Here is a 25999-nt window from a genome sequence, read left to right on the forward strand (position 1 = left end):
TACAGGCAAGCCCGCAGGCACCCGGCCAGACTACAGGGGTCGCTGGTGCGTGGTGAGCCGAGGACACCCTGGCCGACCTAACCCTCCCTCCCCCCGGGCGACGCGTGGCCAATTGTGCGCCGCCCCCTGGGAGCTCCCATGCTCGGTCGGCTGATGAATAGCCTGGTCTCAAACTCACGACGTCCAGACTATAGGGCACATCCTGCACTCCATGTGGAGCGCCTTTACTGTATGCTGTATAAAGATGTTCAATTCAATTTGGGAATCTCTTCATTATTCTGATACAGCAAATTGCCAAACCCTATTATAGTGAACAACCTGATATAACGAAAATTTCTCCAGGTCCCAGGGGGGTTCGTTATAATGAAGTTAGCCTGTATATATATATTAGGGGTGCAACAATTAATCGATGTATCGATTATTGATCATCTGTCCTTAAATTTCCCAAGCTTCTTTACATATTGGTGAATCGATGCATCAAATTAGAACCCAGTTTGATGTCTCCTGTTGCCGGTTTGCATTAAAACCTTGAGTGTGTGACAGTGCACTTCTTTTAGTGCTAGTACGGTAGATTAGTGCGTTGCTAGGATACGCACTTTAGGCTTCTACATTCGCATTGAACAAGCCAAATCAGAAGAAGGCCTATTGTATTCACATTTTCTTCCTTTAAAAAATAAGGCAATAGGTTTTTTTTTTTTTTTTTTAAATCTACTAACTCTACCAATTTAGCTTTTGTTTCAAAGCATGTTGTGTTTGGATGATGTGGCAATATTATCTAAAAAGAAGCTGAATTTAGTACGGTAGTTAAATTAGTCAGGATTTGTGAGATTAATTCAAATGCTTTGCTTTGGACATACAATGTTAACAGTAATGAACAACCATAGTTCAGATAGAAATGACTTCTGTTAAGATATAGTATTTTTTTATTATTATTACAATGTTAAAGGAACATCTGATACGAATGCAGGCATGTTCTTTTCAGTTGTTAAAAACTCAAGTATTTCTTTTTTTATAATCGGAAGTGTTCTACTTTAAGAACATAAGAACATAAGAAAGTTTACAGACGAGAGGAGGCCATTCAGCCCATCTTGCTCGTTTGGTTGTTAGTAGCTTATTGATCCCAGAATCTCATCAAGCAGCTTCTTGAAGGATCCCAGGGTGTCAGCTTCAACAACATTACTGGAGAGTTGGTTCCAGACCCTCACAATTCTCTGTGTGAAAAAGTGCCTCCTATTTTCTGTTCTGAATGCCCCTTTATCTAATCTCCATTTGTGACCCCTGGTCCTTGTTTCTTTTTTCAGGTCAAAGAAGTCCCCCGGGTTGACATTGTCTATACCTTTTAGGATTTTGAATGCTTGAATCAGATTGCCGCGTAGTCTTCTTTGTTCAAGACTGAATAGATTCAATTCTTTTAGCCTGTCTGCATACGACATGCCTTTTAAACCTGGGATAATTCTGGTTGCTCTTCTTTGCACTCTTTCTAGAGCAGCAATATCCTTTTTGTAACGAGGTGACCAGAACTGAACACAATATTCTAGATGAGGTCTTACTAATGCATTGTAGAGTTTTAACATTACTTCCCTTGATTTAAATGCAACACTTCTCACAATATATCCGAGCATCTTGTTAGCCTTTTTTATAGCTTCCCCACATTGTCTAGATGAAGACATTTCTGAGTCAACATAAACTCCTAGGTCTTTTTCATAGTTCCCTTCTTCAATTTCAGTATCTCCCATATGATATTTATAATGCACATTTTTATTGCCTGCATGCAATACTTTACATTTTTCTCAATTAAATTTCATGTGCCATGTGTCTGCCCAATTCTGAATGCTGTTTAGATCATTTTGAATGACCTTTGCTGCTGCAACAGTGTTTGCCACTCCTCCTATTTTTGTGTCGTCTGCAAATTTAACGAGTTTGCTTACTATACCAGAATCTAAATCATTAATGTAGATTAGGAATAGCAGAGGACCTAATACTGATCCCTGTGGTACACCACTGGTTACCTCACTCCATTTTGAGGTTTCTCCTCTAATCAGTACTTTCTGTTTTCTACCTGTTAACCACTCCCTAATCCATGTGCATGCATTTCCTTGAATCCCTACTGCGTTCAGTTTGAGAATTAATCTTTTGTGCGGGACTTTGTCAAAAGCTTTCTGGAAATCTAAATAAACCATGTCGTATGCTTTGCAGTTATCCATTTTCAATGTTGCATCCTCAAAAAAGTCAAGTAGGTTAGTTAGACACGATCTCCCTTTCCGAAAACCATGCTGACTGTCTCCCTGGATATTGTTACCATATAGGTAATTTTCCATTTTGGATCTTACTATAGTTTCCATAAGTTTACATATAATAGAAGTCAGGCTTACTAGTCTGTAGTTACCTGGTTCGGTTTTGTCTCCCTTTTTGTGGATTTGTATTACGTTTGCTATTTTCCTGTCTGTCGGTACAACCCCTGTGTCAAGAGACTGTTGCATGATCTTGGTTAGCGGTTTGTAAATAACTTCTTTCATTTCTTTGAGTACTATTGGGAGGATCTCATCTGGCCCAGGGGATTTGTTTATTTTAAGAGCTCCTAGTCCCTTTAACACTTCTGCCTCTGTTATGATAAAGTTATTTAAAATTGGATAGGAACAGGTCGACATGTCGGGCATGTTGTCTGTGTCCTCCTTTGTAAAAACCTGTGAAAAGTAATCATTTAATATATTTGCTATTTTTTTTTCTTCATCTATGATTTTGCCATTTGTGTCTCTTAGACATTTAACCTCCTCTTTGAATGTTCTCTTGCTGTTATAATATTGGAAAAATATTTTGGAATTGGTTTTAGCCCCCTTAGAAATATTGATTTCTATCTCTCTCTTGGCCTTTCTAACTTCCTTTTTGACTTGTGTTTGCAGTTCCAAGTACTCTTTCTGTGTACTTTGTTTCTGGTCCCTTTTAAATGCTCTGTAAAGTGCCTTTTTTCGCTGAATATTTTTTTTAATTGATCTATTAAACCATTTTGGCCATTTTGTTTTAGATTTAGATTTGTCTACTTTTGGGATGTAATAGTTTTGTGCCTCTAGAACTACATACTACAGCCATCCTTTTTCTGTGGATGTTTTCTCTATTTTACTCCAATCTACTTCTGTTAGTCTCCGTTTCATACCTTCATAGTTTGCTTTTCTAAAATTGTAAACCTTAGCTTTAGTCATTACTTTTGGGGTTTTAAAAAACATTTCAAATGAGACCATGTTGTGGTCTGAGTTTGCCAATGGCTCTCTGACCTCTGTTTTAGTTATTCTGTCTTCATTATTTGAAAAGACTAAATCAAGGCATGCCTCCCCTCTAGTCGGTGCCTTGACAAATTGCGTTAGGAAGCAGTCATTTGTCATTTCCACCATTTCAATTTCATCCGTCGTGCCCCCCATTGGGTTTTCCCATTTTATACGGGGGAAGTTGAAATCCCCCATTAGTATGGCTTCTCCTTTTCTACACGCATTTCGAATGTCATTGTACAACAGATTATTTTGCTCAGCGTCTGAATTTGGCGGTCTATAGCATGCTCCTATTATTATGCCCTTTGAATTTGTGTCCATTATTCTGACCCATATTGATTCTGCATTGTTTTCTTCGTCCAGATTTAACACCTGGGCTTGAAGACTATTTCTTATGTATAGCGCTACCCCTCTGCCTCTTCTGTCCTGCCTGTCTTTCCTATACAGTGTGTACCCACTAATATTATATTCGTCTCCATCACTCTCAGACAACCATGTTTCTGTAACACCCATCACATCGTAGTTACTTGTTAGTGCAGTAGCTTCAAGTTCTAACATTTTGTTTCTGAGACTTCTAGCATTAAGATAAATACATTTAATAGTGGTCTTGCCTGAGTTGTTGCCCTTGTTTTCATGTGGTCTCCCTTCTGTTTTTTTTGTTTTCTCCCCCCTTCCTTTCTAGTTTAAATGCTTCTGGACCTCTTGAAGGATCCTTTCTCCGAGTAGATTGGTTCCCTTTCTGTTTAAGTGTAGTCCGTCCCACCTGTATAGATAGTCCTGTTGTAGAATGTGCGCCAATGTTCAAGAAAGGTGAAGCCTTCCTGTGTGCACCACGATTTCAGCCATGCATTTTGATTTTGTATTTCCAGCTGTCCATATGGTCCTTTGCAAGGTGCCGGCAGTATAATACCACAGTTTTGGTCTTGTCTTTTAATTTCCTTCCTAGCTCTCTGAATTTGTTTTGCAGGGATCTTGGCCGCCTCTTCCAATGTTGTTTGTACCAATGTGGACGACTACTACCTGGTCGTCTCCTGTTCGTTCTAGGAGCCTGTCCATGTTCTCAGTGATGTGCTTGACTGAGGCTCCTGGAAGGCAGCACACTGTTGTAGTAAGGGGGTCCAAACTGCGAACTGAACTTGCTGTGTTTCTCAATATGGAGTCCCCAACAATCATGACCTCCCTTCTTTTTGCTGCCTGGCCAGCACTGTTTATAGGGTCCTGGATTTTGTTTCTTTCATTCTCTTGATGTTGGTTTTGGTCATCTAAATGTTGAAGTGGCTCAAATTTGTTGGATGTTTGGATTTCTGGTGGTTGTATTTGACGAAGTTTCTTTTTTTCCCTGCTTCTGCGTATCTGAACCCAGCTGTTTCGACTTTCTTCCATCTCCCTGGTGGCTTTCAGTCTGCTAGGGGTGCAGACTTCCATGAATTGTGGGTGTGTCAGCTCCTCAAGCTCCTGTTGCGGTCTCATTTCCTCCAGCTCCTTTTCTAGCAGGCTTAATCGCTGAAGCAAGTCCTGGATGGTGCGGCACTTTACACAAACTTGGTTGAGCTCTGTTGGGTTTTCTCGGATTTCCCACATCATGCAGTTGTCGCAGATTACTGGCTTGAAGACCATTTTTTTAAAGTTTAGTTTAGCTTCTGCAGCTGTCAACTGCTTCTAACTGTGTTATACTTGTCCACTCGTACTTCTCCCACAATGTCGCTTCCACCCGCTGTCGCTGGGAAGCCTGGCTGCCTTTGTTTGTGTTTGTGCTGCGGGCTCCGCCCCTCCCCCGTGTCCCAGAATGCCGCGGGATTTGAATCAGCTGCTCCGAGTTTCAGCTTGTTATCAGAAAAATACACGCAGCTGCAAGGCTTTAAGCTGCAATGTTTTCTGATTAAAGCAACTCCAGATTTAAAGATGTAATTCCTCCTTTCTGCTTATAACTGCGTTGTACTTTTCCAATCGTACTTCTCCCACGATGTCGCTTCCACATGTAAGTTTATATATATATATATATATATATATATATATATATATATATATATATATATATATATATATATATATATATATATATTATGAAGCATGTCTGAGATCCTATCATAACTACAGCCCTGTCGGTTGTTATCATACATATAGACTGCATGCTTAACTGGTGGTCTGCATAGAATTGCTTTATACTACTGTATAAAACACTGGCATCTGCACTGCCTTCAATTGTAACCATCTTTAGGGCTACTAATTGTTCCATTCTTGGGAATACCAAATTCCGTTTTTCAAAAATGGCCAGTTCTGTTTTGTTCCCCACTTTTTATCATCACATTCATAATTAAAAATGGCATTTTAACATAAATATAATGTTGATAGTTAAAATAAGTACAAAAGTTGTTATCTTTTGCTGTTTTTATTGTACTAAATGTACTTCCGAATGTCCTTTTTCTTGGTAAAAGCGCCTTGGGATGGTTTGCCATGAAAGGCGCTTTATAAATAAAATTTGATTTGATTTGATTTGATTTGATTAATATTACCACAATAATTTATTTTTATTAAAGCCAAGAGTTTGTTTAATCAGACACTTGTTGCTGTAATAGTAAAGCACCTGAAGATAATGCTGATAGACATCACTGGCTCATTGCTGGCATTAAAATAAGCAGGAAAACCTAAGAATTATATTACAACAGTTCAGAAAACAAATGTCCAGCACTCTGGTGAGAATCATATTTACAGTCTTCCACCGACACTGTAGTTCAGTCTACAAATAAAAGAGTTTTGAAAATACCTGTTTAGCTTATTGCTGGCATTACAGTAACAATAAACAAATATGAACCAGTTTAGTAACAGTCCAGCAATGTCATGTGAGAGTAATCCTATGTGCAGCACAAATGAAGTGTAGTGTTTTACTGGCATTATAATAATAACCAGGATAAAATATGAAACACTGATAAAGGCGTGTTGACTGACTCATTGCTCTAAACAGGTTCACTGCTATGTATTACCTGATTGCAATTTAAATAGCGCCCCTTTTAATGTAAATCCTCTCAATTGTTTCTTTGCTAATTCTGCCTTGTTATTTGCTAAGTTTAACAAGAGGTGTGTCTCCAGTCTTTAAAAAACAAACAGTGTGCAGTGCAGTGATTACATCCTTTACACAGTAAAGTGATCAATTTCCTTTAAGGAATGTATAGCTAGAAAAATAGCTTTGAGCTTGTTTCTTCATCGTCAGATTATATAATTTAATTAAGAAACGGTCATGGTTTAACATTGCTAATTACAGCTTTATTAAAGGCAAGTAGCATGGAAAGAAATAAACTACACAATAATTAAACATGCAATTCATTTGGTTGTTCTACTTTGAGAAAGCCCCACCTTGAATGCAGTACAGTACCTTAGATCTCAGGCCCTGTCCACACTATGCCTTTAAACAGTATTAGTTGCCTTTAAACCAGCTTAAAAGTGCTAAATACGGTTTGCGTCCGTACTGCACAGCGTTTAATACCGTGCTCGAGAAGTGGACTTGAGACCACCTCAGGGGTAGTCTTGTATCCGGTTCTATTAGATAGTATCAGGTATGCGGTTTATCACAAGTGTGGACGCTGTAATTTACTTATCCTCCAATATCCCAAAATGCTTTGTGATATGTTTGGCTAAATGCTCAGAACAGGCATCTGAAGGATTTGCTATCAGTGTACACTCTGTACTAGGTATTCATTTTTATGCTTAAAAAAATCTCTCCAGACATCCTGTTAAACTAGTGAGGAAAATAACAAATGCACAATGTTAAATTAGGCGACTGAAAAATGAAATGCGAGTTAAAGTAGGACCAGGGATGAGCAATTCATGTCATTTGTCATATCAAGGTAATAGCAAAGATTGTTTTGTAATTAACAGCTTTTCTGAGTTTCATTATGAAACAGAATCAGCTCAATTTGTTTAAAGGGACGTCACCTGATTAAAACTAAAACCCCAAAACTTAAAGCCTTATTTGTGTGGGCGTGTGTTCGCATTTACTTTTCCAAAAAATGTGTTTTATTTATTTTTTAGCAATATGGACCTCTGTTAATATGGGACATAAACATTATTTTAAAATAAAATTCTGTGCATGGTGGGATACTATCGTATTAATTTCCACTGTTCATTGCGCTGCTAGAAACTGTAACCATACTATTTTAATAGTGTGTGGACGCATTAAGCCCGACTAAACATGAAACGGTACTTCAGTGTGAACGCTTTGAGCTGGTTTAATTCAAACGTTTTCGAGTACGGTTCTCGAGATCGGTTATGTAGCGTGGACAGTGCCGATGTTTTTCAGCACAGTAGAATGCAGTGCTTTGCATTTGTTGCCGTCTTATTTGCTTTCTTGTTCTCTACATGTTTGACTGGCAGTGTGATCTTTGATGGTACTGACTTGTACATGATCAGTCGAATGACAACAGAACTGTATCCCACCATCCTCATATAGATGATCAGATTTTTTTTTTTCCTGTCTTTTACTGAAACATTTTGTTTCTTTGTTGTTGCGCCGCCATGCTGAGTTTCAGCAGGGACATGTGAGTGAAGTCACATGATGAATTAACTATATTAAACTCAATTTGCAAAAACAAATGCACATGGTATGTCTTCTTCAATTATTATACTATACACTTAATGTGTATTTTTGTGTATTTTCGACTCTAAATTAATATTTTGATTACATTTTTACCAGTTTCAAAACGCTTGAGATGATGATATTTCTGAAATGGTTGTTTTTTAAAAGGGAAATAAAACAAAAACTGTCAAAGTATGAGTATTGTGATTTCTATTTATGTTTACCTGAGCATTTATACTTCTAAATAATGCAGAAAGATTGTGCTTCACTGATTAGTATTCAATTATATGACAAATTCAAAACTGCAAAGTTCATGAGTAGCACTTGGCAGCCCTCTCCATAGAGGCAGAATCGCCAGATGCCTGCTTCGCCCGCCCTGTTCTAGCAGATTGATAATGCGAGCTCTGCACGAATGTGACGTGCATTTTTACTGAGGGAAATCAGAGAATCAGCTGCAAGACAGACGTAAATGCTTATGTTTTAAAAGACTGCTCTCAAAATGAGATTGAGATGTTGGAGTCTCGATTGATGGTGATATTTATGATAATAACTTGCAGCAGTGTCACGTTACTGACTGAAAGCATGTCATTAAATAGGGAAATCAGATGGTTGGTTAATGAGTGCAACACTAATTGAAAGCATGGCTTACAAACAGAGAGTTTTTTAACTAAGTACAGTGCCATAAATTGTGTTTATCATGTTTCTTTCAAACCTACACATATCAGAGATCTATAACAAGTCCACAACAGATAAGATTCATGGAATTATTATATTATCTACAATCACTTTAATCAAATGTGGAATACAAGTGAACAGATCTCTCAAGCTACTGTGGTGCATTAGAACACCAAGACTCTCCTGTAACCATGCTGAAAATGTGTAGCCAGTAAACACAAAGACAGCTACAGCACTGGTGATACTTGAATACATCAGAGTACATTAAATATCCCTCACTAGCGCTAGAACTTTCAGAATGGTATTGCAGGTCACCGTGTCTATATCCAGTGACATGAGAAACTGTACAATACGTTGTGTGTGGTTTGTGCTCACCGTCGGAGCTCCTCCTCCAGCTCCTTGATCCTGCCCTCCACCTTGTTCTTGGTCTGTCTCACAGCCTCCAGCTCCCCTCGCAGAACCTCCTGCTCGCTCGACAGCTCATCCACCTTGGCGATCAGGTCATTCTTCACGATGTTCAGGGCGTTCCTGTGGGGAAAGACATGAGTGCCCTCTGTGTGCCAAGCAGGACTCTGCACTAGCACCTGTAATCACTCTAAAAACAGAAACTTGCAGGCTATTGTAATGAGTTAAGGTCGCCACATAGCATAGGATTTCAGTTGGCGCTAAGTGCCTTTTTCTTTCTAAAGCACAAATAAGATTGTTAGAGGCTTTGTCTTTATTCAGGATGAACCTGTGCTCAATTCACAAGGCTTGCTTTTCAAAAATATAGTTGCCACATCCCTATGCATAGTAAACTAATCCAACCCCTTATAATCCAGCTAGCTACATCGACTAGTCTAAAAAATCACTAAATCATGTATGTCGGGTGCCCTGTTTGTGAAAGTACGGTTTCATAACACTTCTATTCCTGTATTACATTTTAAAACAATCTTGGAATTTTTTTTAAAGCCATTTATTAATATTCTAAAATATTATTTCTATGTTAATTGATTGAACCACAACTGCACTTCCATCCATCTGAAACCACACGCATCGCAATTACCTCACAATCAAATGCTGTGTGAGACCCACTGTCTCCTTTCTATTCGACTCGTCGACTATTCGGTGCTACCCCCTACCCTAAGAGACCTATAATCTGAACTGTCTATTCAGTGCTTCCCCTAAGAGACATACAATATGAACTGTCTATTCAGTGCTTCCCCTAAGAGACATACAATCTGAACTGTCTATTCAGTGCTTCCCCTAAGAGACATACAATATGAACTGTCTATTCAGTGCTACTCCTACCCTAAGAGACATACAATATGAACTGTCTATTCAGTGCTACTCCTACCCTAAGAGACCTATAATCTGAACAGTCAGAATGAAATGCAGGCTGATAGCAGCTGCAGAAACCAAACTTCAATATCATAATTGTCTCTATACGTTTTATTCTAAGGGCTGTTACTGATTATTAGTGAAATATAATTATCAAAAACATAAAGACTAGACAAGGCATTTCTAGTATGGTACCTATTAAAATCAGCACTCGAAACAGAGTCTGGTCACACATGGTTTGAATTAGCAGGTGTTTATTGTCGTGGTTTGTGATTTTACAGCAAATGTGTGTAGTGTGCAGATGCCTCAGGGTTTTCTAGTAAATACTCTCAGGATAAATAAATGAGTATCAAGCAAGTGAAGGAGTTTAGCTTGTAGGATCTTACTTGGTCTCCAGAAGCTGTGTGTTCTCTATCAGAAGGTTCTCCACTTCTTTCCCCATCCCTACAAGAGAACCCACACACCATTAACAGACAGCGTGTGAGTACACTCTTACTCTAAACCCAAGCTAAACCCTGCCGCCCTGTTCAAAGCACCACAGCTGACTCCATGTAGGAGCGCACTGACGTATAAGATTTACAGTGGTTCCAGCTAATACAAACATTTCAGAAACCCTGTTGAGTACATCCATTAGCTATGTACAGGTTTGAAAGACTCGCAGAGGTGTTTCTTTTTTTTTCAGTGAAGGTTAGTCATTTCTTCTTTTAGGGCAAGCAACCATCCAGCTGCATCCCCAAAATGACAGACATACTTAGCTGCCATGACAAGGTTAAATGACCTAGAAAGTGAAAATGTGGACTACCTGGAAGTAATGCATGCAGACTGAAAGCTTTCTTTAGCATGGTACCACATGCATTTTAAAATAATGTTTGCTACTATAACATCCGCTACTTTCAAAACCACACCCACAAGAATGACATAGTGACTGGAAGTGCATGACAGGTAAGGCTTATGGAATTATGTCATTAGCTGGAACCTGGAACATTGTACCTAGTGCAAAATATTAGTTTTTAGAATGAAGAGGAAAATTATTGAATTCTAACGAACTTTATATCTTATGTGTTTATGTGTGTATCTTGTATTTCTATATAGATTTAATTGAACGTGAGGTGCCTTTGAGACTGTAGCAAGCAGTGACTGCAGCTGGCCCTTTGGGCTTGTGAACAACAGTGTTCCCCCATCCCCAGGACACCATCTTTGATAACTCCGAGACCGTCACTGTTCTGATTCTATATTGTGCTGTGATAACGAAGGATTGCCTGAGACAGGAGAGAAGTTACACCACAGTCGACACCCCATCAGATCAAAGGATTTACACCTTGGCCCCAGGAAAGAACTACCCAGGACAATTGGTTCTGGTAGGCTCCAGCACAGCTGGAACCACATGTAATGAACAAAAGGCCTTATCACAAACTTCTGTGACATCCTACCCAGAGACACACTCTACCCTGTAAAACACTGTATAAAATCTACTGTAACCCTTGTGTACGTTAACAGTCTCTTGTAGACTTTTCCCTTGTATACATTGATTAAAATATCTAGAGCTGACAATAAACCTGAATCCTGAGTCTCTTTGGATAGCGGAGAATAAATCCACTACAAGAGAATTTCAAAGTTTAATTTTGAAACATAAGTAATGTATCCAATGCAGCTTATTTTGTATATGTGTGTTCATGAAATGTTAACACTTTATAGAAGTACTAATTATTGTGTTTCCTATTAAATTCATCTCAATTGAGCTACATTACCTGAAGTGTTTAGATACTGGGCAGCAGTTTAAATGCTAGAAATGTCTTGTGTTTGAGAAATGTTCCTATTTCTATATAAGGAGAACCACAAGACATCCAGCACAACACCAGGGTCTGAAATATCAGAGTTTCTATTAACTCATGCATTCTCTCATTGTTTAGATTCCCTCTGTGTTTCATTTTCTGTTTTTTTTTTCTGTTAACCTGTCCCCCGCCCCCCCCCAGGTGAGTGGATATTGGACAGCCTGTCATGTGTCATTGTTCTAACCCTCTCAGGTGAGTGGATGTTGGACACCCTGTCATGTGTCATTGTTCTAACCCTCTTAGGTGTGTGGATATTGGACACCCTGCCGTGTGTTATTGTTCTAACCCTCTTAGGTGTGTGGATATTGGACACCCTGTCATGTGTCATTGTTCCCCTCTCAGGTGTGTGGATATTGGACACCCTGTCATGTGTCATTGTTCTAACCCTCTAAGGTGAAAATAAATAAATAATAAAGAACACACACTGTGGTAAACACCCACACAATGGATTAATGGAGACAGCCTACCCCAAGACACGCCAAAAAACGTTGGGTTATTATCATAACCATGGTTCCCTGAAGTAGAAATGTAACCATTACCAAATGGGTGTTTACCTGTAAAGATCCCGAACCTGAATAGAACACCAAGGCTGCGCGCAAGCGCCCGTGACGTAGCCATGCTCGCCCCCGAGAGCATAAGAGGGCTCCAGACACAGGTACTAGTATCATTTTTCCTTCAAACATGCTGCAATCATGGACGCAGCGACCTTGAAGGTTAATGGTTACATTTCTATTTCAGGGAACCAAACGTTCCCTATCAAGTATGAAATGTAACCATTACCGAATGGGTGAGTGAACCAAAGCTGTCGCAAGGCAATGTTGCAGAACGACCAGAATGCTGCAAGGCCAAGCCAAGGCTGCCTGTGTGTTACCATTCGGAACCCCAGTAACAAGTAGCTGTGGCTAAAAAATTGAGGGAGAAACTCACCTCTCTGCTTATGTGTGGCAATGTGCCCCGCCCCTGTGTGCATTTGTGTGTTATATGTTGCATGTAGTGTGTAAATGTTGGTGTATTGTAGTCGGTACACAGGATATAATGTATATAATGAGCACGAGTGTTTAAAATGTATAATTGTATTTAGGCACGGGGATTGCACATAATTACGTGCATTTAAAGTATTTAATATGTGAGCACGGGGTTGCACATAATTAGTTCACGTGCTGGGATTCAAGTGAATAATTAAATGTTAGCCTTTAGGCGTAATTCGGGGGATGATGTAGAGGGCTCTCTCCCACGCTGCTTTTTCTTATCCTATACCCTTTTCTTTAGCCAGTCTTACCTTCCCTCCGTGGCGTCCTGCCCGGTAACGTCCACCGATCTCTTCCGGGTGGAAGCTGATCCCAGTTCAGCCTCATTTAGTATTTCCAGCCAATCTCACAATGCAGCGCTCGTCTCATCAATTATTAGGGCATGGCCAGCGCTGCTCCACGTATGTTATTGGCTGCCCCTCCTGTCTATCTCCCTCTTTTTCTACTTTAACCCAGCACTATTTCCGCTTCCTTGTCAGTGTTTGTTTTTTGTTGTTCGTTCCTTTCACTGCAGGCCATTTCTCTGCTCAGCGCTCCCAAGATTGTATCAGCTATTTTCCTACCTGCTCAGTCTGCGCCGTTCAAAGCACAGTGCCATTCTCAACTTGGTCTGCGTTTTCATCAGAAAGACTGTTCCAACGTCACCGCTGTACTGCAACTCTTTCCCACCGGCGCCTCACAGACCATGGTTACCACGGCAACGCCTCATCGAGTGACTACTGGGAGTGGTAAGTTGCCATGGCGACCAGGCAGCTTTAACAGGCAATGCGAGCCTGTGCCTCACTACTGCAGTCTTCTGGTTCCTGCTGCTGCGCTTTTGCAACATGAGAGCTTCAACTCGCCGAATTGTGACATCTAAATACTGCAGGCTCCTCCTCTATACCTACGTTAACTTACTTATATCATCACTAACTGTTCTAAAGCAAATGTTTTATTCATAGACAAGGATTTTAATCGCATTAACCAAATATATGCTACACTGCTTCACTGAAGCCAATAGGTTCAATTCCAATCACAACCTCTAGATGGCAGCACAACACCCCAAGCTCTACATAATTTAAGCTGATTTGCTATTGCTGCGAATCTTGCACACTCCAAACTTCCTATCAATTCTTGCAGTTCGTTGTCATTCCAAGGGATTCTCAGTACCCTCCTGAATTTTTCAAATCCAAACCCCTCCCCTCGAGGACCTCGTCATGAAGCCAAGCTTATCAGCTTTCTGAGATGTTAAGAATCCACCGTCACATTAATTTCCAGCTTCCCTGCATCAGGCCATTCCTGCAACCTTCTTGTTCCCGGATTTGCACTTCCTCATTTGCCCCCAACTTCATCAAGGCACTTAATATAACTTTCAAAGTCCATTTCATTCAATTTGAGCTACCAGTCACATATGGAAACTATGTGCTACGATTATCAACATTTCAGTCAAGCGTCCTCCTATCCCGCAATAGACAATACACTCTTAGACTGCTCCTGATCGTCTACCCGTTCCTCCTACTCGACTACCTGGTCTTCATTTACTCACTTTTGCGAGCAAAAACAGATCTCTCATACTTCTTTCAACCTACAGGACCTCCTCGCCTTCATCACTCACCTCAGGCTGTCTCTACGTTTAGCCCCCTCCTCTATTTAGATGCTACCTAGCGGGCATTCAGTATCAATTTCGCCTTCAATCTATCTCCTCTCGTCCGTTCTAGAGATGGCGGATCTCTAGAGAGAACGCTCAGAGGCATGGAGAAAAGCCTGCTCCCCTCCTCTCCATCAAGTTAACCAATCTCTACAGACCTTCTCCTTTGTCTCATCACTGCTCTCCAGCAAGGATGCTTCAACCTATTCAATGACATTGTCTGACCGTGCCTGACCGCCGCCTTTGAATTTCTCCGCCGTGCAGAATTCTCAACTCCATCAACTTCCAGCTTCCCAGCTCTAGGCCTCAAGCGCTCCGATCTCTCTCAAATCCCCGGAAACCACTTTATCCTCCACATCAGATCTTCAAAAAACGGTCCAATTAAGTCAAGGATTCCGTGTCTTCCGTCGGATCCCCTCTTCATCGACAACTCCAGATCTATATTTATGAGACACTGGTTCTCATCCCGTTTATGCACCCTCTTGTCACGGATCGGCCCTCAACTATTTCTCCCCCCATTCATTCCGGATCGGAGCAGTTGCCTCCGCAGCCAGGCAGGAATCAATCAACACTTGATTAAGTCTATGGGGCGCTGGATCTCTTCAGCTGTTGAACTTTATATTAGATCATCCTCTGCAGTCATTGCCACAGCTCACCAAGCACTCGTTAGCTTGCCCGGAGTGGGGGGCGCCAGAGGTTTCCTCCCTGCAGGGGGGGGGGGGGGGGTTCCTCTCCACAGTGCGGATGGCTTATAGGCATAGGTTGTCTAGTAACATCTCTTGTCTTTTCTCTTTTCTTCTAGCTTTTGCCTATGTGTGCGGCTCTGCGATCTCTTTTCTATCCCATGGTGCGGTTCTTGCGGGGAGCCGGGGGTCCTCTTTTGGGGGGAAGTGAGTCTCACTCCCCCGGCTGTCCGGGTCGGCCTCTCGTCTCAACCACTGCCGCCCGGCTGTTCCTCGCCGGCTTGAGGGGACCCCCGGCCACATCCTATTCTTCTGCTTCTTATGCGCTAAGCCTTCCAGGCCTCAACCTTGCTGTCCCATCTCCTCTCTTCCATTTCAGGTCCAGGACCATTTCAGCCCCCTCATGCAGTAGGCCGTGCCTCCACCTGCCGAGCGGGCCCGACGGAGGGGGGGGGGGGTTCTCTATTTTCGTCTCTCCTAAACGGACCCGAGACACTTTTCCTAAGCTCTCCACGCCGCCCAGCTGCCAGCTTAGCTGCCTCAGGATGCTGGACTGAGTTGCGAAGGATCTGTCCTTTTGTCCTGTTCGTCCCCTTCCTGTCTCTTGCTCCACTAAACGCCCAGCAGCCAGAGGATACTGCCTGACCCGTCGGGAGCAAGAGTCAGATTGTTGTATGTTATGTGTCTAAACTTTGCTCTCTCTCTCTCACTTTTACGTCACCCAGCAGTTGGAGGATGCTGCCTGACCTGGCGGAAAGTGTTTATATCTAATCCTTTGCTCTTCGCGTGTCTCCCTCTCTACGTCGCCCAGCAGCCAGAGGATGCTGCCTGACCCGACGAGAAGGGAAAACTCTTCGTCCCCTATCTCGTCCTGCTATCAGTATCTAACCTCAATGTTACTAAGCACCATTCCCAAACTCCATCCCCAATCTCGCCATCCCTCTCAAACTCGTCTCACTCTTAAACTCTCAAATCTCTCGCCCCTCTCAAGCCTCCTAAGCAACTGGAGAAATCCTCTCATCTTGTCTCATTCTTAATATCTCGCTCCCAATTTCGCATCCTCTCAAGCCCTCGTAGGCATCCAGTGAATTAGTAATTGAATCCCGGCACAACAGTATATATAGATGCACGTTTTACTCACTCGGGGTTGTGTGTTCAGGGTAAAGGAACAGGAGTGAGGAGATAAATTATAAAAAGCAATTGCTACGTGGTACGTGTTTGTTTAGTATTTGTCCCTGTTTGTTAATGTCTGTTAGTTTTGTTTGTCTGTTTATTTTGGCTAAAGTGCCGTGTCCTGTTTTGTTCAAACCTTTTTATTTATAATAAACCGGCACAAGCAAGCGCCTTCATCATTTCATTTCATCCATCCTGTCTGTGTTATTCATTTCCTGGTTCTGACGTCACCACTCAGCCAGCCGTGTGACACTATGTTGTAAGGGTCAACTGAGAAGCTGCCCACTTTAGTTCCAAACTTTAAAAAATCACAGGGAGCTAGAGAGAGGCCAAATAGCAAGACCCGGAACTCGCACACTGTTCCCTGAAATGGGGATGTGGAAATAGACGTCTTTGAGGTCGTGGTGAATCCGTCGCCTGACCTGATTGACTGCAGCAGCTGTTGCATTGTCAACATTTTGAACCACCTTTGGCTCAGATACAGGTTGACCTGTCTGAGGCCGAGCATTGGCCTGAGGCTACCATCCCGTTTGTGAATTAGGAAGTACCTGGAGTAGAACCCTTCCTCCAACTGGAGGGGGTCTACCATACGAATAACCCGTTTTTGCAGCTGCTACCTCCTGTGACACGACTGTGGCGTCTTGCGGATCCGTGACTGATGTTGGAGTCACACCCTGAAAGGGAGGGGGACCGTGCTTTAACTGCAGTGAATAACCGGTCTGAATGGTAGTAAGCACCCAGATGTCCATGGTGCACTGACACCAATACTCCAGATGGCTCCTGAGAAGGGGCCCTGGGCCTGTGGCAGCAAACCCCAAGGGCCGCTGCTCACCTTGAGGTGTGGCCTGAGGCTTTTGTCTCTGCGCCGGGCGGTGGAACTTATTATAGCCTCTGCGGCGAACATCTGCTGGCAGGTTCTGAATACCACCTCTATCTGCAGGCGCAGATAGCTGTGCCGGTCCCTGAGGCTGCTGTGGCCTGGGGCGCCAGTTTGCTGCTGGTTTGTGCACTGGGGGTGGTCGTTTTTTTTTTTAAGTACACCAGCTCCTTTGCGGATTCCCATGCATGGTGAGAGCGCTGCAGCATCTCGTCCACTGCAGGGGCATCCACAGGGGCGCTTTGTCCCCATCAGGCACGCGTGCCTGGAAAACTGCAGCAACAGATCTTCTCCATCAGCGTGATGGGAAGAGCGCTGTGCAGGAGTGAGGGATGCAGAGCGCTCTGTAGAGCTGAAGCGTGCGCTTGTAGAACTGTGGTCCACCAGTGCCTCCTTTGTGAGCTGTGGCCCCAGGCAGGAAGAGCATCTGCCATGCTTGTCTTCAACAGGCAGACTGGCCTTGCATGTCACACAGGACATTATGCAGGTAGCAATGTAGTGTACAGTAAGTACTTGGCTGTTGAAGACCGGCTTGGTACCGAACCAGGGATGTAAGCCCTGGTTGGTAGTGGGTCAGAATCGTGACGCTACCAGGACAGTACCGGGTCAGTTCGGTACCGTTTCGGTGTTTTTAGCAACGAGTTGGTATGGTACGGTACTGGTGCGGTAACCTCGATCCCAGGATGGTACCGGGAATGGAGCGGGTTGGTGACCTCAGGCCCGGTACGGTACAGGTCTACCAGTCCTCAGTTACCGTGGGTAGCACTGTACAGGGATGCCCACCTGTGCACACTACTGGCAAAGCCACTCAGACAGTATTCACACAAGACTGAGGGAAGCCTGATAGTTAGAATGAACTAACAGCTTATTGGAACCAGGATGGTACCGGGTTGGCTCGGTACGGTAACAACGGTATGGAGCGGTACTGATGGTGACATTACCAGGTTGGGAACATAGCGGGTTGGTAACCTCCGGTAAGGGTCCACTCAGTTCACAGTTACCGTGGGTAGCACTCTACAGGTATGCCCACCTGTGCAAGCTACTGGCAAAACCACTCAGTCAATACCCACACGAGACTGAGGGAAGCCAGCTTGTTAGTGAACTAACAGCCCTCGTAATGGTGATGCACAGCTGTCATCAAAAAGACATCAAGATGCTGTGGGAGGGATTCCCGAAGCAGCCTCTTGGCCCAGCAGCTGCTCTCACTACACCTGTGCCACAGCACGCAATGCAGACAAGCCTGTGCGTAACCTCAGTGAAAACAGAAAAATATAATGAGAAAAGAAAAGATTTCTCTCATACAATAATACAGTAATACAATTACTTAATTATACAAACTGTCTTGTAATTTTGGCCAAAGCCAAAACGAGAATAAAATAACTCCAGCCAGAGCTATTACATCCTTGGGGGGAGCACAAAGTCAGCCGACTTACGTTGCTTGATTCCGGAAGGGGCGAAATGTAACAAACAACAGGCTGTAGTGCATATGTATAATTAGTCAAACTAATAAAGCGATTATCTGTAATATCACATATAATTTGTATAAAACACAATAATATGAATATGAATAACAGAAAAAGTAACAAGTACTTATCTGAATAGGCTCTCCCTTCAGGTCAGTTCTTGAAAGGAAAAATGGCACGGAGTTCTGTGCCCTCAGTCCTTTATACCCTTGAGGTTGGGCATGACTGCATCACAGAGGCTGAGGTGCTTTGTTCTTGTATCTTATTCAGGTTTCGGCTCTTAAAGAGGTTAATACCCATTTGGTAATGGTTACATATCCTACTTGAAAGGGAAACAATTCTGTACCTTGTTTTTTTAGACAATGATTTTTTTATATATATATATTTCTTCAGAAAAAAAACCTGAAGCATTCTAAATGTTTTCCATTTATTTTCGTTAAATGAACTAAAACTCCAAGAAGCCAGTTGCATCGGTTCGCAACTGAGTACCAATCCCTGCTTTTCCTGTGACGGAAGTGTTTTCAATGCCGATTTAATTCCTTCATGCGACTTCAGGAAGTTGACCAGAAGTGTAGCATTGATCTGCAAGGAGCGTGAGATAAATGTTCTTCTCCAACAGTTTCAAATAAATTAACATTAAAAAATCAAATTCACCTTTACTATAATGTGCATGTTTTTGATGAGAGACCTACAACATGATAGGTAAGGTTTACTGTTATTATTTTGTTAGCACCATTTACTCTAAGCACCGCAAACCAGCAGGGCTGGCTGAATAATTTTTTAAGTCATTGTCATCTCCTATACACTGTTACAGACCGTCTTTTACATTTAGTCTTAGGTGTGCATTCACTACAGACAGAAACACATGCAGGGGCTCTTAAAGCTCTTACTCCAGGTCATAAGCATGAAAGATGTACACAAAAAGGTTACCAAACCAGACATAAACAACTCAGACTTTTCATTTAGGGGTTTGTGGCAGGCAGAAGGAAGCCCTGCACATAATTAAAGGGGGCAGGGTGAAGCCCTGCATGTAAATAAATGTGTTGTTTATGTTTAAGCGTGGGTGAAATGTATGGGTGGATTATTATTTAAAATAAATTTTATTTTTGTATTTTTATGTATTTTTTGTTTAGTGCAAAGTACACCGTTTTTATTATTGTTTGATTTGAATGTATTTTATATTTATTAAAATACAAAGCCATGTTTGTTATTGTTTGGTAGCGTGGATGGGAAGCCCCATCCCACAAAACCATGTGCAGAAGGTGACCATCTCCCGAGTTAATTCATTGATTCATTTTTTGCTAAACTGGTCACACCAGTATAAAAGCCCGCAGCTCTCCTTGTTTGGGGTGGGTGTGTTAGAGGAGAGAACGGGAGCGAGAGAGGAGAATGAAACGGAAAGTAAAACCAAAACTAAATCAGTGAAGGCGGTTGCCCAGCCTGACCTGGGGTTTTGGCGTGTGCTTAGTGTTTGTGATTTTGTTTTTGTTTAATTATTTATTTTCGCTCTGTGAGCAGTGTTTTTTGTTTAAATATTTATTTTATTTTTATTGTAATAAACACGGCGTCACAGAGCGCTTTTCACCCGAGTACGGTGTGTGTGGCACCTGTTGCTGGACTGACGTCACCACTCTCAGCCACCCTGTCACAGGGTTTGTAAGTCTTAAGTTTCTTCTTATGGAATCGTAACTGGTGTTTATTTTACTTTCAGAAAGGAAATTTGCTAATAACAAGTTGGAGCAATTAGCTTTGGTATTTATTTCTGAAAGAATAAAACACCAATAATAACAATTCTAATAATAATAATAATAATAATAATAATAATAATAATAATAATAATAATAATAATAATTAATAATAAACAACTTGAAACTTCTTACAAGCATCTGAAATGTTGAAGTTGTTTTCCACTTCGGTACATTCAAGGGCTAATTTGTGCCGGATCGCACTGTATGAAAAAATAACTTTCTATATATAACATGTACAATAAAAAAAAGCTTTACTGTTTCATGAATTGGATGACAAAAGTGTACTGTAACAAGATATACATGTCTAGAGTAATTAAATTACTAGTTTTTTTACACCCCAAACGGCAAAAAACTAGCGCTCTTAACAGCCACAGCGTCGTCACTCCTGTTCATCGGATTAGTCTGCCCACCACTGCTATTGCAGCTACCGACACCAACGATAAGGCATGAAACCCCGATCCACAAGCAGATGAGAACCTGAAGCATATATGGGTCAGAACATTTGGTCTATAAATAAAAATGCTAGACCTCTTCTGTAATTATAAGATCCGGTACCTTTTTGTTTACAAATGAACCCCTGCATGCGCTTATTGGGTGTGTTTTTTTTCTTTTTTGAAAAAAAAGGGCTAAATGCGATCTGAACTGAATAGCGTTCAGAATGTCGCTCAATGTTGATGAACAACACTGTCTGTCTGGCTGCATTAAAAGCACTTTGCAATGACTTGGAGACATTAAAATATTCACCAACACTGTATGCATCTGCCATTACTGTCTATGCACACCTCAAACAAATATAAAAGATACTGTATTAGTGTTTGCCCTACGTTGCTCCCCATCTCCGTCACAGGCCCAGCAATGGGAGGGGGATGGAAATGGATATTCTTCCAGGAGAGGACAGCCCAGCAAGGAGACAGACAGAGGCACACTTCCCAAGCAAAGCAATGGATGGATGAAGGAAAAGTGGAGGTGGAGATAGAAACCAGCAATGAAGAGCTAAGGCTGATCGCCTTACCGAAAAAATCATCGTGCACTGAGCGTGAAGTCCAGAAGGGAGCGGGGAGAGAGGGAAAACAAAAAGAGAAGAGAAGGCGATAAGCAATTTCAGAAATTCAGGTTCAAGGAGAGGCAGACAGAGAGACATAGAGCATGATGGAGCTATTCCTGGGAAAACGGACCCAACGTCTGGGGCTCCCCAGGATCTCTCTAGACCAGGGTTCTCCATCCCTGGTCCTGGTGAGCTACTGTGGCTGCTGGTTTTCATTTCAGCCAATCTCTCAGTTACTTAATTGAACCAATTATTGGCTTAGTTAGTCAAGATTAACAGGTGTTCCAGATCTTTAGCCACTAATGACATAAAGACACCTATAAAAGCTGCTGGATAGGGGCTCTCCAGGACCAGGGTTGGAAACCCCTGCTCTAGACTAATGCTTGCCCCAGAATGCAAAGAGGAACATCTCTGAGCTCCCTGACAGGGTGCCTTCTCTTTTCTGCTATTTCTGTACAGCAGAATGAAGGAGGTTGCAATGCAGCAATCCCCCACAACAGTTCTCTTACTACTTTGAGTAATGTTCATTTCTTGCCTCTTATTAGTACTAACAACATTATCACTGGTCCTGCTCTTCTGTTAAAAATCATCTGGTCTTTCCTTGTATTCTATATTTTAATGTTGTACTTTTAAAATCTGTACATTCAAAGAACCACAAGAAGAAAACAGGGACCAGTGATACTGCTGCTAACCCTAGTAAGAGGTTAATAAGAAAGTTTCATTTGAAACCTTGGTTTGCACTCCTTAGAGGGCATGGTATTGTAATCCTGGATGTTTCTGAATTGTGAATATCTTGATAATTCATTTGATACTACCTGTAATGATTTGATATCCTCCCTCTGGACCCAGTTAGTTTGGGTTTCCATGTTCATTAACAGGTTGTACATTGTGTTCATTTTGAAAACAATAATGCTTTGAAATCCCTGACTCTAGAGTAACCCATACTCGTATATATTAATGAAATAAGTATTAGTGGACTTCTACTGGTAGATTAGACCACTCTGAATCTGATTGGTGTGAGGTTCATAATTACAATGGTGGGTTTTAAAAAGGATGTGTTTGATGATGTCTGCTGCTCTATTTGTGAACTGTTTCATAACACGTTGCTGTTTGTGCACTATATTTATAAAACTGCAAGGAATTTATAAACGTTCTAAAAAGTCATTTCTATGTAATGGCTTGCAACCGCAACTCCATCTGAAACCGTGTGCTTCACAGTCACATGAGGTGCGATTAGTTGATTACCAGTTTCGACTGTCACTTTGCTATTCGACTGGCCGACTATTCAGCACTACTCCTACTGTAAAGCCAGTTTGGGACATTTCAACCCTCCCACCTTCAGAACAGAGAGCTGGGAGTGACTGTGGCAGCTTCAGGGTTCAAAACAGAGAGCTGGGAGTGACTGGGGCAGCTCCAGTGTTCAGAACAGAGAGCTGGGAGTGACTGGGGCAGCTCCAGGGTTCAAAACAGAGAGCTGGAAGTGACTGGGGCAGCTCCAGGGTTCAGAACAGAGAGCTGGGAGTGACTGGGGCAGCTTCAGGGTTCAAAACAGAGAGCTGGGAGTGACTGGGGCAGCTCCAGGGTTCAGAACAGAGAGCTGGGAGTGACTGGGGCAGCTTCAGGGTTCAAAACAGAGAGCTGGGAGTGACTGGGGCAGCTCCAGGGTTCAGAACAGAGAGCTGGGAGTGACTGGGGCAGCTCCAGGGTTCAGAACAGAGAGCTGGGAGTGACTGGGGCAGCTTCAGGGTTCAAAACAGAGAGCTGGGAGTGACTGGGGCAGCTCCAGGGTTCAGAACAGAGAGCTGTGAGTGACTGGCGCAGCTCCAGGGTTCAGAACAGAGAGCTGGGAGTGACTGGGGCAGCTTCAGGGTTCAAAACAGAGAGCTGGGAGTGACTGGGGCAGCTCCAGGGTTCAGAACAGAGAGCTGGGAGTGACTGGGGCAGCTCCAGGGTTCAAAACAGAGAGCTGGGAGTGACTGGGGCAGCTCCAGGGTTCAAAACAGAGAGCTGGGAGTGACTGGGGCAGCTCCAGGGTTCAGAACAGAGAGCTGGGAGTGACTGGGGCAGCTTCAGGATTCAAAACAGAGAGCTGGGAGTGACTGGGGCAGCTCCAGGGTTCAGAACAGAGAGCTGGGAGTGACTGGGGCAGCTCCAGGGTTCAGAACAGAGAGCTGGGAGTGACTGGGGCAGCTTCAGGGTTCAAAACAGAGAGCTGGGAGTGACTGGGGCAGCTCCAGGGTTCAGAACAGAGAGCTGGGAGTGACTGGCGCAGCTCCAGGGTTCAGAACAGAGAGCTGGGAGTGACTGGGGCAGCTTCAGGGTTCAAAACAGAGAGCTGGGAGTGACTGGGGCAGCTCCAGGGTTCAGAACAGAGAGCTGGGAGTGACTGGGGCAGCTCCAGGGTTCAGAACAGAGAGCTGGGAGTGACTGGGGCAGCTTCAGGGTTCAAAACAGAGAGCTGGGAGTGACTGGGGCAGCTCCAGGGTTCAGAACAGAGAGCTGTGAGTGACTGGCGCAGCTCCAGGGTTCAGAACAGAGAGCTGGGAGTGACTGGGGCAGCTTCAGGGTTCAAAACAGAGAGCTGGGAGTGACTGGGGCAGCTCCAGGGTTCAGAACAGAGAGCTGGGAGTGACTGGGGCAGCTCCAGGGTTCAAAACAGAGAGCTGGGAGTGACTGGGGCAGCTCCAGGGTTCAAAACAGAGAGCTGGGAGTGACTGGGGCAGCTCCAGGGTTCAGAACAGAGAGCTGGGAGTGACTGGGGCAGCTTCAGGATTCAAAACAGAGAGCTGGGAGTGACTGGGGCAGCTCCAGGGTTCAGAACAGAGAGCTGGGAGTGACTGGGGCAGCTCCAGGGTTCAGAACAGAGAGCTGGGAGTGACTGGGGCAGCTTCAGGGTTCAAAACAGAGAGCTGGGAGTGACTGGGGCAGCTCCAGGGTTCAGAACAGAGAGCTGGGAGTGACTGGCGCAGCTCCAGGGTTCAGAACAGAGAGCTGGGAGTGACTGGGGCAGCTTCAGGGTTCAAAACAGAGAGCTGGGAGTGACTGGGGCAGCTCCAGGGTTCAGAACAGAGAGCTGGGAGTGACTGGGGCAGCTCCAGGGTTCAGAACAGAGAGCTGGGAGTGACTGGGGCAGCTTCAGGGTTCAAAACAGAGAGCTGGGAGTGACTGGGGCAGCTCCAGGGTTCATACAGAGAGCTGTGAGTGACTGGCGCAGCTCCAGGGTTCAGAACAGAGAGCTGGGAGTGACTGGGGCAGCTTCAGGGTTCAAAACAGAGAGCTGGGAGTGACTGGGGCAGCTCCAGGGTTCAGAACAGAGAGCTGGGAGTGACTGGCGCAGCTCCAGGGTTCAAAACAGAGAGCTGGGAGTGACTGGGGCAGCTCCAGGGTTCAAAACAGAGAGCTGGGAGTGACTGGGGCAGCTCCAGGGTTCAGAACAGAGAGCTGGGAGTGACTGGGGCAGCTTCAGGATTCAAAACAGAGAGCTGGGAGTGACTGGGGCAGCTCCAGGGTTCAGAACAGAGAGCTGGGAGTGACTGGGGCAGCTCCAGGGTTCAGAACAGAGAGCTGGGAGTGACTGGGGCAGCTTCAGGGTTCAAAACAGAGAGCTGGGAGTGACTGGGGCAGCTCCAGGGTTCAGAACAGAGAGCTGGGAGTGACTGGCGCAGCTCCAGGGTTCAGAACAGAGAGCTGGGAGTGACTGGGGCAGCTTCAGGGTTCAAAACAGAGAGCTGGGAGTGACTGGGGCAGCTCCAGGGTTCAGAACAGAGAGCTGGGAGTGACTGGGGCAACTCAAGGGTTCAGAACAGAGAGCTGGGAGTGACTGGGGCAGCTCCAGGGTTCAGAACAGAGAGCTGGGAGTGACTGGGGCAGCTCCAGGGTTCAGAACAGAGAGCTGGGAGTGACTGGGGCAGCTCCAAGGTTCAAAACAGAGAGCTGGGAGTGACTGGGGCAGCTCCAGGGCTCAGAACAGAGAGCTGGGAGTGACTGGGGCAGCTCCAGGGTTTCCAGCAGCCAGCTATGACCCCTCTACCAGCAGTATTGGAAAGGGCTCTTGTGTCTTCCTCTGAACTTTATTCATGGCTAATGGCTTGCGTGATGTATTCCTTTATTTAAATTTGCTAAATGTGTAGGTGGTTTCTACCCAATTCAGAATACCTCATTCGAATGTCATAAGGACTGTTGGTCAGTGGGCTTCCTCTCTACCCATCTATTATTTTACAAGAAACACTTTACCTTACTGTGTTGTCGATATCGCAGCAATATATTTTTCAACATAATCCCGACTTGTTTTGATATTTTTATTCACACAGCACAGGTAAATCAACTGGGTAATTCCTTTTTTCAACTTTTTGTTCACCAAGAGAAAGAGAAAATTTCTTCTAAACATCACAGTATATCCAGATCATGCTCCCTGATCATGCTATCCAGATCATGTTGCAGGAGCGAGCGTAATCTGGATACACTGCGACCCTTAGAAATTATTTTTCTCCTGGTGAACGTTCCCGAATAAATGTTGAGAAACGTATTCCCCAGTATAACCCATGAATCATATTGAACATGTTTAAAAATATAACGCTGCAGCACAGCATAGGTAATGTAATGCATTTCTTGTAAACACTGCAGGTGCTCCTTAAGCAGCAAATGCATTCAGTCTCTGTGAGGCCACGTCTGGTGTCTGATCAGTACGGGGCACTATGC

General features: G+C 43.5%; 1 protein-coding gene across 5 annotated transcripts in view; it reads right to left on the reverse strand.

Annotated features, from left to right (window-relative positions):
- Positions 1 to 25999, reverse strand: part of LOC117431353 (C-Jun-amino-terminal kinase-interacting protein 3) — a 217073-nt gene that overhangs the window by 100397 nt on the left and 90677 nt on the right. For all 5 annotated transcript variants that reach the window (XM_058996000.1, XM_058996001.1, XM_034052192.3 and 2 more), the window contains 2 exons: positions 10212 to 10269; positions 8881 to 9033 (listed from right to left, as the gene is read on the reverse strand). In XM_058996000.1, coding sequence (XP_058851983.1) covers positions 8881 to 9033; positions 10212 to 10269 — 211 coding nt within the window. The remainder of the gene's footprint in view (positions 1 to 8880; positions 9034 to 10211; positions 10270 to 25999) is intronic.

The sequence above is a fragment of the Acipenser ruthenus genome, chromosome 22 (genome assembly GCF_902713425.1).
Source record: "Acipenser ruthenus chromosome 22, fAciRut3.2 maternal haplotype, whole genome shotgun sequence".
Lineage (NCBI taxonomy): Eukaryota > Metazoa > Chordata > Actinopteri > Acipenseriformes > Acipenseridae > Acipenser > Acipenser ruthenus.